General features: G+C 48.8%; 4 protein-coding genes across 4 annotated transcripts; 2 read left to right on the top strand and 2 right to left on the bottom strand.

Moving 5' to 3' along the window:
- Window positions 1-39: 39 nt before the first annotated feature.
- On the top strand, window positions 40-6,997 carry A1O9_08435 (uncharacterized protein; the record flags this gene model as incomplete). The annotated part of the gene is made up of 4 exons (XM_013402821.1): window positions 40-1,149; window positions 1,205-4,886; window positions 4,939-6,074; window positions 6,137-6,997. The coding sequence occupies 4 exons, from the start codon at window positions 40-42 to the stop codon at window positions 6,995-6,997; spliced, it is 6,789 nt and encodes a 2,262-aa protein (XP_013258275.1).
- Window positions 6,998-7,342: 345 nt separating this feature from the next.
- On the top strand, window positions 7,343-9,151 carry A1O9_08434 (uncharacterized protein; the record flags this gene model as incomplete). The annotated part of the gene is made up of 1 exon (XM_013402820.1): window positions 7,343-9,151. The coding sequence occupies one exon, from the start codon at window positions 7,343-7,345 to the stop codon at window positions 9,149-9,151; it is 1,809 nt and encodes a 602-aa protein (XP_013258274.1).
- Window positions 9,152-11,733: 2,582 nt separating this feature from the next.
- On the bottom strand, window positions 11,734-12,642 carry A1O9_08433 (uncharacterized protein; the record flags this gene model as incomplete). The annotated part of the gene is made up of 1 exon (XM_013402819.1): window positions 11,734-12,642. The coding sequence occupies one exon, from the start codon at window positions 12,640-12,642 to the stop codon at window positions 11,734-11,736; it is 909 nt and encodes a 302-aa protein (XP_013258273.1).
- Window positions 12,643-15,490: 2,848 nt separating this feature from the next.
- Window positions 15,491-16,219, bottom strand: A1O9_08432 (uncharacterized protein; the record flags this gene model as incomplete). The annotated part of the gene is made up of 1 exon (XM_013402818.1): window positions 15,491-16,219. The coding sequence occupies one exon, from the start codon at window positions 16,217-16,219 to the stop codon at window positions 15,491-15,493; it is 729 nt and encodes a 242-aa protein (XP_013258272.1).
- Between the last annotated feature and the right edge of the window lie 818 nt (window positions 16,220-17,037).

Below are 17,037 nucleotides of genomic sequence, written 5' to 3'. Positions count from 1 at the left end.
CTAGAAAACGGAATCATTCCCCCGAATGTCAATTTCGAAATGGTAAACCCGAAGATCCCGGCAACCAAATGGAACATTCAATTTCCCACCAAATGTGTGCCCTGGCCTGTTTCAGGAACAAGGAGAATATCCGTCAACTCTTTTGGCGTTGGAGGCACTAATGCCCATGCCATTCTAGACGATGCTTACCACTATCTTGCTGAACGTAATCTGGTCGGCTTGCATCATACCAGCCCTTCAGTTCCGACAGAGCATGTTGTTGACTGCATCATTAGGCGCTTGACGGAGCACGTTCCTGATTCCAACGGCTACTATCCTGAGCAAGACTTAAGTGCAATACCTTCGGAGAACAAATCTATCCATGACAAGCACACGACTTCTATGATGAGTGACAGTGCTGTAATCAAGGAACATAATGCACTCAGAATTTTTCCCTTCACAGCCTTTGACGAGAGTGGGGTCCAACGGTTGGTAAAGGGGTATATCTCCTATCTCCAAAGGATGGAAACCAAGAATTTTCACTATCAGGAACAAATTTTGGACTCCCTGGCTTTCACACTGAGTAAAAAGCGCTCCGTATTTCCGTGGAGAGGGTTCGCCCTCGCAGATTCAATCCCTAGTCTTATTCAAAACTTGTCGTCTTTCTCTTCAAAGCCTATCAGAGCACGACCGACACATACGCTTGGGTTTGTCTTTACTGGGCAAGGTGCCCAATGGTATGCGATGGGAAGGGAATTGCTGATATATCCAGTGTATAGAAAGAGTTTAGAAGCCGCCGCAGCCTATATGGCTGAGCTCGGCGGGACTTGGGACCTAATCGAGGAACTTTCGCTGGAGAAAGAACAGTCACACATTAACGAACCATATCTCGCCCATCCGGCATGCACGGCCTTGCAAATTGCGCTCATAGATTTGCTCGATTCCTGGGGGATCAGACCGGCGCGTGTTGTTGGCCATTCTTCGGGAGAAATTGCGGCTGCATACTGCTCTGGCCGTATCTCACGAGAGGCAGCCTGGAAGGTAGCGTATTTTCGGGGTTATGTTTCTAATAAAAGATTTCGGGTTCCCGGTGCCATGCTTGCTGTCGGATTGCCAGCGGCAGAACTTCAGCATTATGTCGACGAAATTAATCGGCCGCTGGCAGGAGAGGTAAGCTCATAGGCCGTTGGCTATTTTAGGCCTCGCTACCGCTAACCTCCTGCAGCTCATCATCGCTTGTTTCAACAGCCCTCGGAACAATACCGTCTCTGGTGACGAGTCGAAGGTCGATGCTCTACTCCAATTGCTGGCAACCAAAGACGTTTTTGCGCGGAAATTGTTGGTCAAAAATGCTTACCACTCAGTGCACATGCGGGAGGTGGTAGACGAATACCTGAATCTGCTAGGTACACTTCCCTCGATCCAATCTTCAAGAGCCCTCAGCGTCGAGATGTTTTCAACTGTCAGTGGTGGCAGAGTAGAAGCCTCGCAGCTTAATGTCTCATATTGGGTCCAAAACCTCGTGAAGCCTGTCAAATTCATGGAGGCACTTCTGGCGATGTGTTTGAGCGAGCTCCACGAGGGTCAGCAAAAGCTTCGCATGGATGCCCCTGCTACTGGCATGTTGCTCGACAGTCTCATCGAGCTTGGCCCACATGGTGCTCTCCAAAGTGCGATGAAGGAGACGTTGGCAACACGATCTGGAAGTTCCAAAAACACTTCGTTCGCAGTGCTGAATCGGAGTGCGCCTGGACTCTCTGTGCTCTTAGATACAGTGGCGGCCATCAACTGCGGAGGATATCCGGTCGACCTGGACATCGTAAATCAAGCCCCTAGAACAATGGGTGCTGTCCAGAAGGAACGTCATCGTCGCAAATTCTTGGTTGACTTGCCAAGCTACTGTTTCAATCACTCTGAAGGCTTGCTGTACGAAAGTCGCCTGAGCCGGAATTTTAGACTCAGAAGACACCCACGACACGATCTGTTTGGTGCCCCCGTATCCGACTGGAATGCCAAAACACCCAGATGGAGGCAAATTTTCCGGCTTTCAGAGCAACCCTGGATCAAGGATCATGTGGTCACCGGGAAATTCGTCTACCCTGGAGTAGGATATCTTCTTGCAGTTGTTGAAGCCTGCAGGCAGATCACGGATGCCGAAGATAAAATCTTAGGATTCAAACTACGTGATGTGTCACTGAAGCGAGCGCTGATAATCCCTGATGACAAAGAGGGCATTGAGGTTATGCTCGGTTTGACAAAAATGGACGAGTCGAGCCTTTGGGAGTCCTCGATCTGGAGTAGATTCCAGATATCGTCGTACAACTCGCTCGCAGATGACTGGATAGAGCATTGCACGGGTTATGTGGCGACCGATTACGTCGGCAAGCCAAATCACATCGACAACGGACGCGAGCACGCGGAAGAGATTCACAAATGGCAAAAATTGCGTGATGCTGCAGAGCAAAAATGCTCAGTCCCACTGGATATGCCTGCCCTCTATGATTCTCTCGTTACTACAGGTCTGTATTTCGGTTCGTTATTCAGAAACCTCTCGGGGGTCAAGGGTACAAAAAATGGTGCTGGGGAGGTTGTTGGTAAAGTGGTGGTCCCTGATGTTGCAGCAATAATGCCAAAGCAATATGTTCACGAACACCTGATCCATCCAGCAACGATGGACAGTATGATGCATTTATTCTTAGCGGCTTCATTGGACTGTATTGGCAAGAAGAACTTGGACCGGCCAATGGTGCCTACTTTTATCAAAGAAGCCTGGATTTCAGGGAGGACTAATCCTGAGCCAGGAACAGGCTTCTGCGGTCATGGAAAGTCTAGGATCCTGGCTTATGACAAGTTTGAAGCCGACGTCCACGTTTGGGATGACGTATCCGGGGATCCGCGCGTGGAAATCAAGGGTATTCGCTCGTCACCACTTGATTCTATGGAGAGTGATGGGTCGTTGAGCCGCAGGTTGAGCCACGAAGTGAAATGGAGCTCTTACCTTGAGCTTCTAACACCAACTTCTTTCAAGAGCGTCTCCCTGCTGAACGGCGAAGAAGCCTCTGAATATCGTGGTTGGATCAATAAGCAACAACTAGCCACACTTTTGTTGGTCACGGAAGCCCTGGAAGAGCTTGAAACAACCCCACCGACCCAGCTGGATGGCCATTTCTTGAACTATTATGACTGGATGAAATATTTGCGACAGTTACTAGACAAAGACCAGATAAGCGGCATGAAGCGTTCTCAGTGGGAGGAACTGCGTGCTGATCCGATCCAGAGACAGTTCTTGCTCACTGAGGTCAATGAGCACAATGCCGATGGAAAATTGGCGATTCGCATGGGTACCAATATTACCAAAGTTTTGAGGAGAGAAGTTGATCCTCTCGATCTCATGTTTGGTCAAGATGATCTCCTCGATCAGGTCTATGAGCAAGTCGTCAACCTTGGTGATCTTCCAGCCCTTCAGAAATCCTACCTTGAGATTGTCAGAGATAATTATACAGACATCAAGATACTAGAAGTAGGAGGTGGGACTGGCAGCTCCACGGCGGCAGTACTAGAAAATCTTGCTCCGATGTCGAACAGAACCAGCTCCAACACATGCAACATCAGCACATATACTTTCACTGACATTTCCGCAGCCTTCTTCGAGAAGGCGAAGGAGAAGTTCAAAGATTACAGAGATATCATGGGATTCAAAACTCTGGACGCTGAGAAAGATATTCTCCAACAAGGCTTTAGTGTAGGAAGCTACGACTTCATTGTGGCGGGAAACGTCGTTCATGCAACAGCCGATCTGACGAAAACACTGAGTAATCTGCGGCAACTGCTGAGACCTGGAGGACGAATCCTCCTCCACGAATCCGTCAGGCAGGACTTGTTCTGGTCACCTGTTGCCTTTGGGCAACTTCGTGGTTGGTGGCTCGGAATCGAACCCATGCGCAAGTGGAGTCCATTTCTCAATGTACCTCAATGGGAAACAGTTCTCAAAGACTCCGGGTTTTCAGGTGTGGACCTGAATTTAAAGGACCGTGATGCAGCAGACATACACACACAGAGTTTGATAATCTCCACAGCTGTTGAGGCGTCTACGACCAATTTTCTGGAAAAATCAGGAACGGTGACTATCATTGTCACGTCAAAGCCTGTCTTGGAGGGGTACACGGATCCTGTTCAGGCGCTGCTGGCACAGTTACAGGACAAAATTGGACTTTCGAACTGTCAGGTGATCCATTATCTTGCCCTTACCTCCACCGACTTGTGTCGAAGCATTTGCATTTCCTTGGTTGACATAGAAAGGACTATAATGTCTACAATGACCGAAGAAGAATTTGTCAATGTTAGGCAGATGCTTTCACGATGCAGAGGTTTATTGTGGATTACGCCGGATCTTATTGCCAACCCCGGTTGTGCAATGATGATTGGTCTTTTGAGGACGGTACGCTGGGAGAGAGACATTGATGATGCTAACCTTATCTCCCTTTCCATCTCCGATCCTACACTCACTCCAGGCGAGATTTCAGAGGCCGTTTGCACTCTTTACCAGGACCAATTCCAAAGAGAACTTCCCCCTGAGAAGGCGAACGGCGAATATATGTTCAAAGATATGATTTATTTCACATCTAGGTTAGTGGAAAGCTACGAAGCAAATGAATTCCTGGAGACAACATTCTCTCGGCCGAAGCCGTCGATGCAGTCGCTGTCGACCGCTAGGAGACCGATAAAATTGGCCACGGCCGCGCCCGGGCTATTGGATAAGCTAGAATGGGTGACAGACCCTGATTACAACCAGGAGTTGGGAAGCACTGAAGTTGAGATTGAAATCAAAGCTGTGGGTCTTAATTTTCGAGATTTGATGATTGCCATGGGCGAGCACATGGCTTACAGTATGGGGAATGAGGCTGCTGGTAAGACTGAGATGCACCTTATTTGATCTCACTAATCCTAATCCTAATCTAGGACTTGTCACTCGCGTAGGGTGCGAGGTGACAGATTTTAAAATTGGGGATAGGGTGGTTTACATGTGCGGAATCGAGAGAATCGGCTGTTTTCACACTTTCGGCCGTGTTGATCAGATTGCACTTGTCCATATTCCACAAAACATCAGCTTTGAGACAGCGGCCAGTCTGATATGCGTCTATGCCACTGTCATCTACGGCCTTGTCGATGCAGGAAGACTCAGTAAAGGTGAGACAATACTCATCCACGCCGCAGCCGGCGGCGTCGGCCAGGCGGCCATCAACTTCGCGAAGTATGTGGGCGCTGAGATCTTCTGTACGGTTTCCTCTCCGGAAAAGAGAGACCTCTTGATGAATGAATACGGAATTCCCGAACACCACATATTCTCAAGCCGAGACCTTACCTTTGTTCAAGGTGTGATGCGAATGACCAACCACAAGGGTGTGGACTTAGTTCTCAATTCCCTTTCGGGGGAAGCTTTGCGACGTTCCTGGGACTTAGTAGCTCCATTCGGACGCTTCATTGAAATCGGAAAGAAGGACGCACAAGCTAACGGGCGAATCGAATTACAACCGTTCCTTCGAAATGTTACGATGGCAAGCGTTGAGCTCCCAACGATGATGAGACATCGGCCGGAGCTGATTAGGCGACTGACACAAGATACGATTGACTTGTTTGCAGCCGGGAAGATCAAAGAGGCAATCCCGACGAAAGTGATGAACTATGAGCAAATTGAAGAGGGCCTGAGGGTATTGCAATCGGGAAGGGGCATGGGAAAGATGGTATTTGTTCCACGAGCAGAGGATGTAATTCCGATCTTGCCTGCGCTGCCTCCACCCTACATGCTAAGAGCCGATGCATCGTACGTGCTTTCCGGTGGTCTAGGCGGTCTCGGTAGGTCCATCTCGACTTGGATGATGGAGAGAGGTGCGAAAAATATCATTTTTCTCTCTCGAACTGGCAACATCACGCCTACTGTGCAGCAGACCGTAGAGCAGTTGAAGTCGGCGGACTGTAACGTTCACACCTTCAAATGCGATGTCAGTAATGAAGCCCGCCTGGGACAGGTCCTTGAGGAATGCAGACGGACCATGCCACCGATCAAAGGCGTTGTACAAGGAGCAATGGTTTTAAAGGTTAGTGACTTTTCACTCAGAATCAAAAGGTGGTAGAAGAGATGAAGCTAACTGAAACCTAGGATGGCATGTTCGAAAACATGACTTACGACACATTTTGTCTGGCAATGAAACCCAAGGTCCAAGGCTCATGGAACCTTCACGCTCTGCTCCCTAAGGACATGGATTTCTTTGTTATGCTGTCGTCCGCGACGGGCATCATTGGTAATCGTGGTCAAGCCAACTACGCGGCAGGAAACACATACCAGGACTTCCTCTCCCAATACCGAAGGTCTGAAGGGCTTCCAGCATCGACGATCGACCTTGGCACTATCCTTTCTGTAGGATATGTAGCTGAAAATCGTGACCGGACCATGTTCTCAAAGCAATGGGGCGTTGTTCTTGAGGTCATCAGAGAAGAAGAAGTCCATGCTCTTCTAGAGTACTTGATTGATCCTACCCGCCGCGGGCCTTCGCAACTCGTGGCCGGATTAACGACTGCCACAACGTACCGAAAGCGAGGTCTTCCAGCCCCCTCTTATCTAAGCAATCCGCTGTTCACTCAATTGCGGAGCAAGGCTTCCTCACGTCACGGTATTGGGGATGAGAGTGGCAATTTCGTCGTCGAGGCTCTCCTCAGTGCCGCAAGCACTCTAGAAGATGCGACCTCGGTCGTCGTCGATGCAGTTAGAGCCAAACTATCTTCTCTGCTGGCAATTCCAGTAGATAGCATTGAACCTTCCAAGTCAGTCAGTTCAAACGGGGTTGATAGTCTGGTTGCCATGGAGTTCAGAACTTATCTCGCCAAAGAACTACAGGCAGATGTTCCGGTTCTGGACATCATGGGGACGGGAAGTCTCACGGACTTGTCCAGAAAGATTGCTAGTGTGAGTAAGGCGGTGGTCATTAAGGAGAAAAAGACGGACGATGCGGTCACAGATTGAGCGAGCTATACCTAGATTAATGGAAAAGGGACCTAGTAGATATACGCTTTCTCTGAAGAAAAACATGACAAGTTCCCTTATAGAGGTCATGGATGAAGATAGCAACCTCTCCAGATCACAACCTCTGTAGTGCCGGATTGCAATCAACCAGGGGTTGGGCCCCTCTTTCGCCATAGAATGGCGCTAGAGAGTGTACGATTAGGAGAAATATAAAGCAAGCCGTCTCCTCCAGAACCGTGGCGACCCTGCTTCTTCTTCTTCCTCGCCAAATCTAGGACACGGGCGCCCATATTTCCGCCTAAAGAGGCGACCTGGGAAATTAGCTCACACCTCCGTCCCTCAAGCATGCCTTTGACTCCGAGGTGGTGGCATAACGCCACTGGATATCAGGTGTACCCAGCATCGTTCCGGGACAGCAACGGCGATGGCATCGGCGATCTACCTGGCATCATCTCGTCTCTGGACTACCTGAAAGACCTGGGTGTTGACTTCATCTGGCTATCCCCAACGTATGACTCCCCACAGCACGATATGGGATACGATGTGAGCGACTACGAAGCTATCTACGGGCCATACGGCACTATGGATGACATGGATACCTTGATCCGTGAGTTGCACGCGCGAGGAATGCGGATCGTGCTAGATTTGGTCGTAAATCACACTAGTTCTGAACACGCCTGGTTCAAGGCCAGCCGCCAGTCTAAAGACAATAAATTCTCGGACTGGTATATTTGGCGCGATCCCAAGGAAGACGGCCCTTTGCAGCAGCCCCTCGGGACGGGAACTGCACGTAGAGAAGGTAGGCCGCCAAACAACTGGCGAGCTGCGTTCGGTGGAAGTGTATGGACATATGCCGAAGAACGAGGCCAATATTATATGCACCTAGCTCTTCCCGAGCAACCTGACCTGAACTGGGAGAATCCGGAGGTCAGAAAGGCGGTTTTCGAGAGCGCCATTGGATTCTGGCTGAAGAAAGGAGTAGACGGGTTCCGAGCCGACGTGGTGAATTGCTACTGCAAAGACCAAACATTTCCCGATGCGCCGGTTTCAATGCCCAACGAAGCCATCCAGCCTATGCTACCACAGCACATCCTCAATGGTCCGAGAATCCACGAGTGGCTACAGCAGATGCGAACTGATGCACTGGAGCGGTATGGAGGGGAGGATGTGCTGCTTCTAGGCGAGCTACCCGCAACAGGTATGGATGAGATTACGAAATACATGTCGGCAATACCGCGCGAACTCGATATGGTCTTTGACCTTGACTTCCTTATGGTTGGAAACGATTGGGCTAGTAAGCCTCATGAGTTTCAACAGCCGAAGCTGCCAGATCTGAAGGACGCCTTCGTGAAAACCCAGGGGTTCCTCAGTTGTGCGCCGGAGGCTTGGACGTCAACATTTCTCGAGAACCACGATTTTCCAAGGAGTATTCACCGTTTCGGTCCAGGCATATCAGGGGATTATCAGATAGCCGCAGCGAAGATGCTTGCACTGTTTTTAGCAACTCTATCTGGGACTCTGTTCATCTATCAAGGCCAAGAGATTGGAATGCGAAATGTGTCTGAATCATGGACACAGGAGGACTTTAGGGATAGGGCCATCCTTGAATATTTCACCGAGATGGAGCTGAAGTATCCAGGAGACCGAACAATGCAATCGAAGGCATTAGCTGGAGCTCATCGGATGTCACGGGACAACGCACGTACGCCGATGCAGTGGTCGTCTGCAAGCCCGAATGCTGGGTTCAGCGCTCCCCATGCTTCCCCTTGGATCAAGGTAAATGAAAACTACGCGAAACTGAATGTAGCAGACCAGTTGGGAGTCAAGGGCAGTGTGCTAGAGTTCTGGAGGGAATTGATCAAGTTCCGAAAGGAGAATGCGGATCTCTTCATTGAGGGACAGTTCGAGCTGCTGGATCGGGATAATGAGAGGACTTTCACCTACTTGAAAAAATCTGTGAGCGCGCAGCCAAACGAGCGGAAGGCACTTGTTGTGCTCAACTTTTCTAACGAGCTGGTTGAATCCTGTGTCCCCGAACAACATCGTGAGCCTCATCCAGAATTTATGTATGGTTCAGCTGGATCCTCCGCCATATCGGAGAAGCTGAAGCCTTGGGAAGGGAGGGTCTATTCGATTGCAGGTGCTCGGAAATGAAATAGAAAGCCTGTTATCGACGCATGATATGCATGGTTTTTCCTTGTCGAAAAGTTCTGGTGGTGCCTCTCGATGTGCACCAATCTGTTCTGAAAGCGTGATCTCACATCTCTTCCACCCGCAAGTGCAACGCAATGTATCACTATGGCTTCAAATGGCTGTATGAGGATTCAGGCTGTCTAGATATCAAATCGAACCAATGAGTCAAGGTGTGGTCGAACTGCTCGCGCCACACCCCAGATCCGGCCGAGGGTGAAGACACTATTAGTGCACATCATCAGCCCTCCATACGCTCTCATATCGTCGAGCGTCTCCGATGAAGACGTGAGCCTCCCTTAAAGCAGCGCCGCCAAATTTACGATTTGGGATATAGTCCTACGCGACGCTACTTCATCTCTACATAGGATATATAACTACATCAATCCTAGCTAGGACCGCCTAATATATCAAGAAGGCCTTCCTCGCTGATTTCGCCAGCTTTCGTTATCCCGGCTTCCCTATTGCTGTTACCTTCCCTTTCCCAGCTCCTGCTTGACTACTCAGTCAATGTATACTCGAGTGATAAACTACTCGACGCAGCGAGAGCTTGATCGAACCCTTCTATAAGTCTATGCTGTCAACTAAGAATACAGAAATCTTACCGCCGATAAGTAGGGCCGCCCTCCCCTCTATCCTCTATTAACTCATCGAGCCTCTATTTTGTAAAGAGATTCCCGCGTTCCTTAGTCGGCCCTATAGTGCCTAGTTTGTCACCTTCATTCGATCTACCATAGCCCTCTAGGGTAGGGGCGACGTCGAACCTGGTAGGAAGGATTCTTACTAGTCATATTACGTACAACTCTGCAATACCCTACTGTAAGCTAACTAAGCTACCTACTTATTAATATAATAGAAGAAAGGCATCACTATATAGTTTAAGAATAAGAGAAACCATAGGATAGTAGAGGTAGGCGGAGTAGGATAGCCGGCGACTTATTTGCGGCTTGACGAGCAAAGAATTTCAACGCCAAAAAGCGCCAAACTCACGACGAGCTGTTATCAGGCGTCAATGACTGCAACATTATCCAAGGTGTAATACTATGACATTCAAACTCTTGGGTACAAGTGAGCAAGCTGAAGCGAACGTATGGTCAGGAATCCTGTCGAATTCCAAGGAATGGTTTCATTTAATGGTGAACATGAAATTGGATCACTCGTCCGCTTTGGAAGAGGTGTGATCCGACTTCGAACCTCGCCCAGCACCAAACCTTTCCTCCCAACCTTTCACATAAACATGTGAACCAAAGTCAGAGATTTTAGACGACTTATTTCTGTAGTTTATATCGTCAGTGAGCCTCTGCGAATCAGACTTCACGCAGACTAAAATGTAGCAATGGTGGACGAGGAACTTTCAACGTACTCCACAGCTATTGCACTTGCAGTTCTGCCCGCAAGTGCATGACTGCGCTCCAGAGCATGGGCACTTCTCACCGCCAGGACCGCACCCGCAAGCCATTTTGATCGTGAGGTTTTGGAGTGAAATTCGTTCGAATTTCGAAGGATACTAGTGTTGATGAAGGAGTATTTTGGTCTGTCGTGTCCGTGAGTAGTTCTCGATGATGATATTCCCAGCATCAGGGAAGTCAACCAGAGAAGTCATGTTCTTATACAGAACCCTTGCGCACATTGTCTATACGTCATAATAAACTCAATTATAGCCTCTTTTGTTAGCCGATACCATATCTGAATGCACCTGTCAAATGCTTCTCTAGAAATGATTTGCATCCGTTACCTCATCTTGAGCTAAGTGGGTATGTCATCCGGATATCTGCTCCGGTGAACCCGTTCACCCGACAGATAATTGGATCTTCGATGGAGAAGCTAGGAATGTATACCCTGACGTATGAAGATCATCTGTCCAATTAACCCAGGACCAGGGGTTTTCTCGAATGGCCCAATGTCACAGGCAATTACGGCGTTCTGCAAAGAACAAAGGCCCAACACTATCACCAACCCTACTACCGAAGATTCCCAGGGCTTGGACTCAAAGGTACATTCTCCATCCACACTTCTGTTTACGAGACTCGATACGGAACCGCCATCACCAGCATAAATTTTCATCCCTTGGTCCTCCAATGGCCATCGACCAGTCCAACATTGCTTTAACATGGAAAAAGCTGGGGAAAGCTTGGTTCTTTCAGCACCATGTCCTCTATCCGTCTGATAGGTAAGGAAGCCAATTTTCAACTTGCTGCTTATTTGCCTATAACGGATCAGGCCCGGTCTGAAACTGCCACTATCCTCTGCTCTTCGTGAGTGAATGACAACTTTCTGGATGAGTCAGGATGTAGCGCTCCGTCAAATATGACTATGGATACCTAGTGAATGCATTTTTAATGCCTCCGGATATGGAACAATGGAAATAAGACCAAATAGCCATTTCTTGGACATCATTATCAGTGTACCTGATAATAAGCTGTTGCGATAGCTATATATCTATGATTAGGGACATGGTTAGAGGTTGACAAGAACAATAAAGCATAAGCAGCTAGACTACGGCCTCTTATCCAAGACAAAGATTTTTGCGTTAGATTATGTGAAATTTATGCACAAGGTATCTTAACCCGAGTCTTAATCAACCACCAATTAATCGGTACTCCTGTCCAATGACCCAGGAACATACCAATCTGCATCATCCACCAATACGTGACCGTAGGCATCTCAAGCTCCCAGTTGAAGATCGCAATCTCAAAGATCGCCATCCAGCCAAACAACCCGAACTCGAAGAATAACAACGAAAGTGCATCAGCTTTGAGTGCTCGGTAGATAATCTTGGGACCATACTGGCCGGCCATGGGCGCAATGGAAAAATATTGAAAGATAATGCCAAAAGCAAAGGCGAAACCGAAGTCGACGAGCATTTCCGCCCATAACAGCCGACGGGCTGCACCGAAGGTCGCGTTTGTGCCATAGACGAGCCATTCGCCGACGATATCCCCCAACACGCAGCCCGCGCCGCAATGACAGACTCCCACTGTCACCGTCGCGAACATTGGACGCCCGGAATTCTTGTGATGGTGCTCAGGATGTCCTCTATTTCCTGCCTTCTCCTTCTGATTGTCTTGGTCTTCAGCCGACCAATTTTCCTTATTATCGCCTTGCTCTCCAATAGTTCCACTTTCCACGTCGGTCTTCTCGACTTCCCCCTCCTCATTCGGGAGCCCGTCGTTAGGAGCACTCCGATCCGTGTCTCGTCCTGTCTCCTCCCCAACTGTTCTACTGGCATTGGCAGTTGGAGGCTGATGCGCTTCCTGCGTGCTGGTCACGCCATGCTTCTGTGGTGGTGGCGGTCGACCATATTTGATATACACCCACAGCGTGATCGGCCACAGATACAGCGCATTAATGACATATACTGGGATCATTATGTACATCATTGACCGCCAGCCTCGTCGCCAGATGATGTCGAGTAAGATCCATGCTGCTGCAATGGCACCTAGGCCTATTGACATTGAGGAGATTACGATAAGCGCTGTTGGCTGATGGTATGACTCCGATGACCCCATGGTATCTAATGGGCAAGAAAAATGGATGGTCTCTCAAGGTACGGCAAATCCCTGGACTTGCTAGCACGTCAAGGTATACTAGTCGACACTGGAGAGCCTCAAATAAGCGGGAATACGCTGGTCAAGACGTCTGTTCTTCTAAGGAGGCTTCGAACAATCTTGATCAAGCCTTGTTATCGTCCAAAGTCTTGCCATTACGAAGGATCACACAGATCACGCAGATCACGCACAAAATGCGCACACTTCGAGTCATAACAGTCTTCCGAGCGGGCCTGACGTAATCAAGCGATTTACCGAGTCAGGAAAACGCACAAAAGACTCGGTTTGCTGGACTGCAATGGCTGTGAGACATTCTTCTAGATCTACAATGACCTGAAAATTTGTATGGCAAGGCGGGCCATTAACGCTCACTAGCAATTGCCTACGTCGCACGGGTCGCACGGAACTCAAAATGCGCATTTGAACCCGGAAAATACTGTACTTGTTTCATTCTACTGTCGAAACTCAGTTAGGATCAGCCGCCTATCGGAGTAGACGAATGACAGCCCCGGAATGCTGAAACCACAGTGGATGATTCCGGGCGTTCCCAAAGTAAACGGATATTGAAGCCTGTCCGGAAGAAACACCATGTTCTCTGGAATCGTATTCATGACAGTTGTGGCTTTTAAATGAGGAAATCGTGGCATTTTGGTGGCACTCCTCAATACGTCATCTAATTCCGTCAGGCCCGGCCTGGCCATATGGCGAAATGGATTTTGGATCCACAGGCCTCAGCCATTCTTTGTGGACTGGGTCCGCCACAATGTGCCTTCGTTGCGGGGGAGGGTAACCACACACTCCTTTGTCCTTGCGTCAACAGAGAGAGGCTCACGCCAATTCTGTTGACGCCAGCTTTGAATGACCGGTAAGCAATGAGAACACCAGACGTGTTGTCGCTTCTGCTGCCCACCCTGGATGACATAATGTATTTGCTCAGAACATTCGTGGTCGTCGTTGTTAATTTGTCTTTGTCAGGCTGGAACATGATGCCGGCAATGCTAAGTAGCAGGCCGGCAGGTGACCCCGAAACTGGCTTGGGAATCTGATATAGACTGTCCTGACGTTATGTCTACTTGGAAGAAAGTACAACCAATCGCCTTGATTGGGTCTCCGATAGCCATGTCCAGAGCGAAGACTTCATAGCCGTGTGCTGTCAGCCTGATTGCCATTCCATCCAGCATACAGGAAAAGCTACCCTGTTTCCAAACCAGGGATCCATATGCATGGCCCGTGCCAGAATTGGCACCTGTGACAACCGCAACTGGCATCTTCCTGTACTGAAAGTTTTAAGATTTCAACCTGGAATGCTGAAGTGAGCCTAGAATGTCGAAAGACCATCGATGCCTTCAGAGTGAGTCTTCTTGCAAAATTTTACGGACAGGGAATGGGCCGGCATGACTCTCAGGTGGTGCTAGACTTCTATAAAGTCGACATACACGCCGAGCCAACCTTTCTTGGTGATCAAAAGTATTTCCTGGAACAGCAAGTCCACGGCATCGACGTATATGCTCGGTCTATGTTCAGACATTTGGTTGATCAGCCGCAAAATGGGATGGGACAGGTTATGTTGAAGGCAAATCCTATTCGATGGCATACTTTGAGAGCGTGCGGAAGGAGTTTGATATGTAACGAAAATATGAGGCAATCGAAGTTGCGCACCACATTTTGGATGGCTCAAAATTGAGGTCGCGGGCAGACTCTGGGCTTTCTTTACAGGCTAGGAAGACACGTTCATGGTCCATCAAGTTGATCCCTCTGCGTGTGCACTCCTACTAGGAGTTTGATGATGCTTTAAAAAGCTGCGATATAATCAGCTAGCGTAACCAATGTTAACTGAATCTGGTGTTCTGGCTTTGAACGACATCGCTTGCCTAGAGTGTTGTGGCATTTCAGGTTGTGCTGACGTCGTAGTCTGAGAGCTTTTCGTGCACTGGTCCAAGGAGCCTTCAAAGGGATGAAGCGGCAGCTCTAAACATCATGTTGGTAAGGGATCAAAGCAAAAAGAGATTCAAATAGGCCGGAAGGCTGATTACTCGTCGCACAATTTCACGGCCGTGGGGATTCCGAAGAACTCTTGAACAGGGCATAGAGGTACCTTCTTGAGTATTGATGAGTAAACAGTTACCCGCAATATGTGCAGACTAATAGTCCGACATCTCTATTCCCTTCCGAGCCTACCATTCGGCATCTTATGTATTTTCGTAAGCCCTTGAGGCTTGATGAAAATCCAGGCCCACAGCGTATAAGAGTGGGTCCTGGGAGTGGCACCTCTTCCGATGACTGGGCTCCTCAGTCGCTATATTGCCGTATATTGGAGCACCAAGTGGGACCTATTCTCAGTTTTGGATGATAATGCAGGTCCTTGTTGGTTGGGTTGTGATCGGGATCGATCTTTTGGATCCTGGGCAGACTGCAGATTTCTTTGAGAGAACATCTCCAGTACATCGGGCTTGTGGGTATAGTAAGGCCTCAAAACTAACTTACGACTACAGGATAGATACAGCCAATCGGCGGGCGACTCGGTGAATGGGAAGACTTGTCATAGTCCGGAACACTGGCATGGAAGAGGGTGCAGAATTCATCTTGCCCGAGAATTTAGTACACTTGAGGCATGCAAATCTTGGAGTTGGCGTCTAGCTAAACGGCCTCGGCCAACATGGCAGCGGTATATTACCGCTTAGAATGGTACATATGGACAGATGTTCTCTCCAGCTCTCAATATGCGATTAGCAACCATAACGTTTAATTGAGCTTTCTAGGAATCGCGGTTGGTCTCTTTCATAGCATCGATCTTGTTTCGCATGGTTTCGCCCAGCTTTGCAAGTTCCTCGACGGTCCTCCCCCCTTCAGCAATTTTCTGGGCTTGTTGCACAGCCGATCGTTCAGCGATGCGCTTGAACCATTTGTCCATGCCAGGCCAAGCATCTAATTGAATGTCTAGGAAAATGGGTGCAGCTCGCACCCATGAATAGCTAGCGATATCGGCGATGGTGTACTTATCGCCAGCCAGCCAGTCAGCCTTGCTAAGACGAGACTCAAGAACATCAAATAGACGTTTAGTCTCGTCCATGTATCGCTTGATGCCGTATTCAGAATAGACTCCTGCCATAGCACGGAAATGGTTGGCTTGGCCTTGCATGGGACCGAGACCCCCCATCTGCCACATGAGCCAGGACAAGACCTCGTAATATTCTGAGCTGCCATGAGGATAGTTGAGCGTGTTGTCTTTATCGTAATGATCGGTCAAGTACAACATAATCGCGCCAGTCTCGAAAACACGCAGGTCGCCATCCTTGAGAGCGGGAATGCGGCCATTTGGGTTGATAGCAAGATACCACTCTTCCTTCTGGGTATTCTTACTGATGTCAACAGTCTCAACCTTATATTTAAGGCCGAGTTCCCCCAGAACGATTGCAGGCTTTAGACCATTGGGGGTGCCAAAGGTGTAGTAGGTTAAATTGTTATATGGAGGAGAGGAAGCCATTCTGAAGGTAGACGTCCGTTGAGTTGGTGTCGATATCGGGAAGTTGAAGTAAGTTGAGGAGGAATGAAATAGACGGTTGCGAGGAAGAGAATTTGAAAGTCTAAATACAGCTGTCCAGCTACTCGTTGGTCGACTGAAAGGATTACTAGGACAAAGAGGAGTAGCAACCCCTCTGTTCCGACATGTAATAAGTGAGTTGGTGGGGAACAAGGCGATAGAGGCCATCCTCCGGCACTGTGGCATTATTCAGCTGGTACTTGAATTATAAATCTATTTGCACTCTCTCCGACTAACTCTCGTATTTCTGCCAACCAAAACGTGAGTTGCCCTCGTATAGCTATCAACTGGTATTTGTCGCCCGAGATCGATAGAAAGGGGCGTTGGAGGTCCGGGGAATGAAGGACACATCTCGGAAGCTGGATCGAGATTCATCCGGGGTGTGGGGGGGCCGCTCGTCAGAAAGCTGAAGTGTCGATCATAGAGGCGGCAGACGCATTCATAAGAGCATGAATGCTTCACCAGACCCATCACATCGCTCTGTGGTGCAGCACGTGATCTGGTTCTGCCTGCATCCCCCAACGTCATTTCAAACAGCAGACACACCAAACATCCCACCTTCAGTAATTCTGTTTCGACAGATTACTAGTAGCTGACTGCAACACAAAAGCCGTGTTTGTACCTCGTTCATTTGCTGCTGCATGGTGAGATTATACCAGAAATTTTCTCTGCTTTCTCACCAATTCCTTTCTCCATGTCATAAAAGCGTTCTAGCGTGTGGATCTGCAGGGTGTATTCTCGCTGTACATATCGGAGCCTCC

This window comes from Exophiala aquamarina, assembly GCF_000709125.1.
Source record: "Exophiala aquamarina CBS 119918 chromosome Unknown aczIA-supercont1.7, whole genome shotgun sequence".
Lineage (NCBI taxonomy): Eukaryota > Fungi > Ascomycota > Eurotiomycetes > Chaetothyriales > Herpotrichiellaceae > Exophiala > Exophiala aquamarina.
This window is presented reverse-complemented; position numbering and strand designations above follow the sequence as displayed.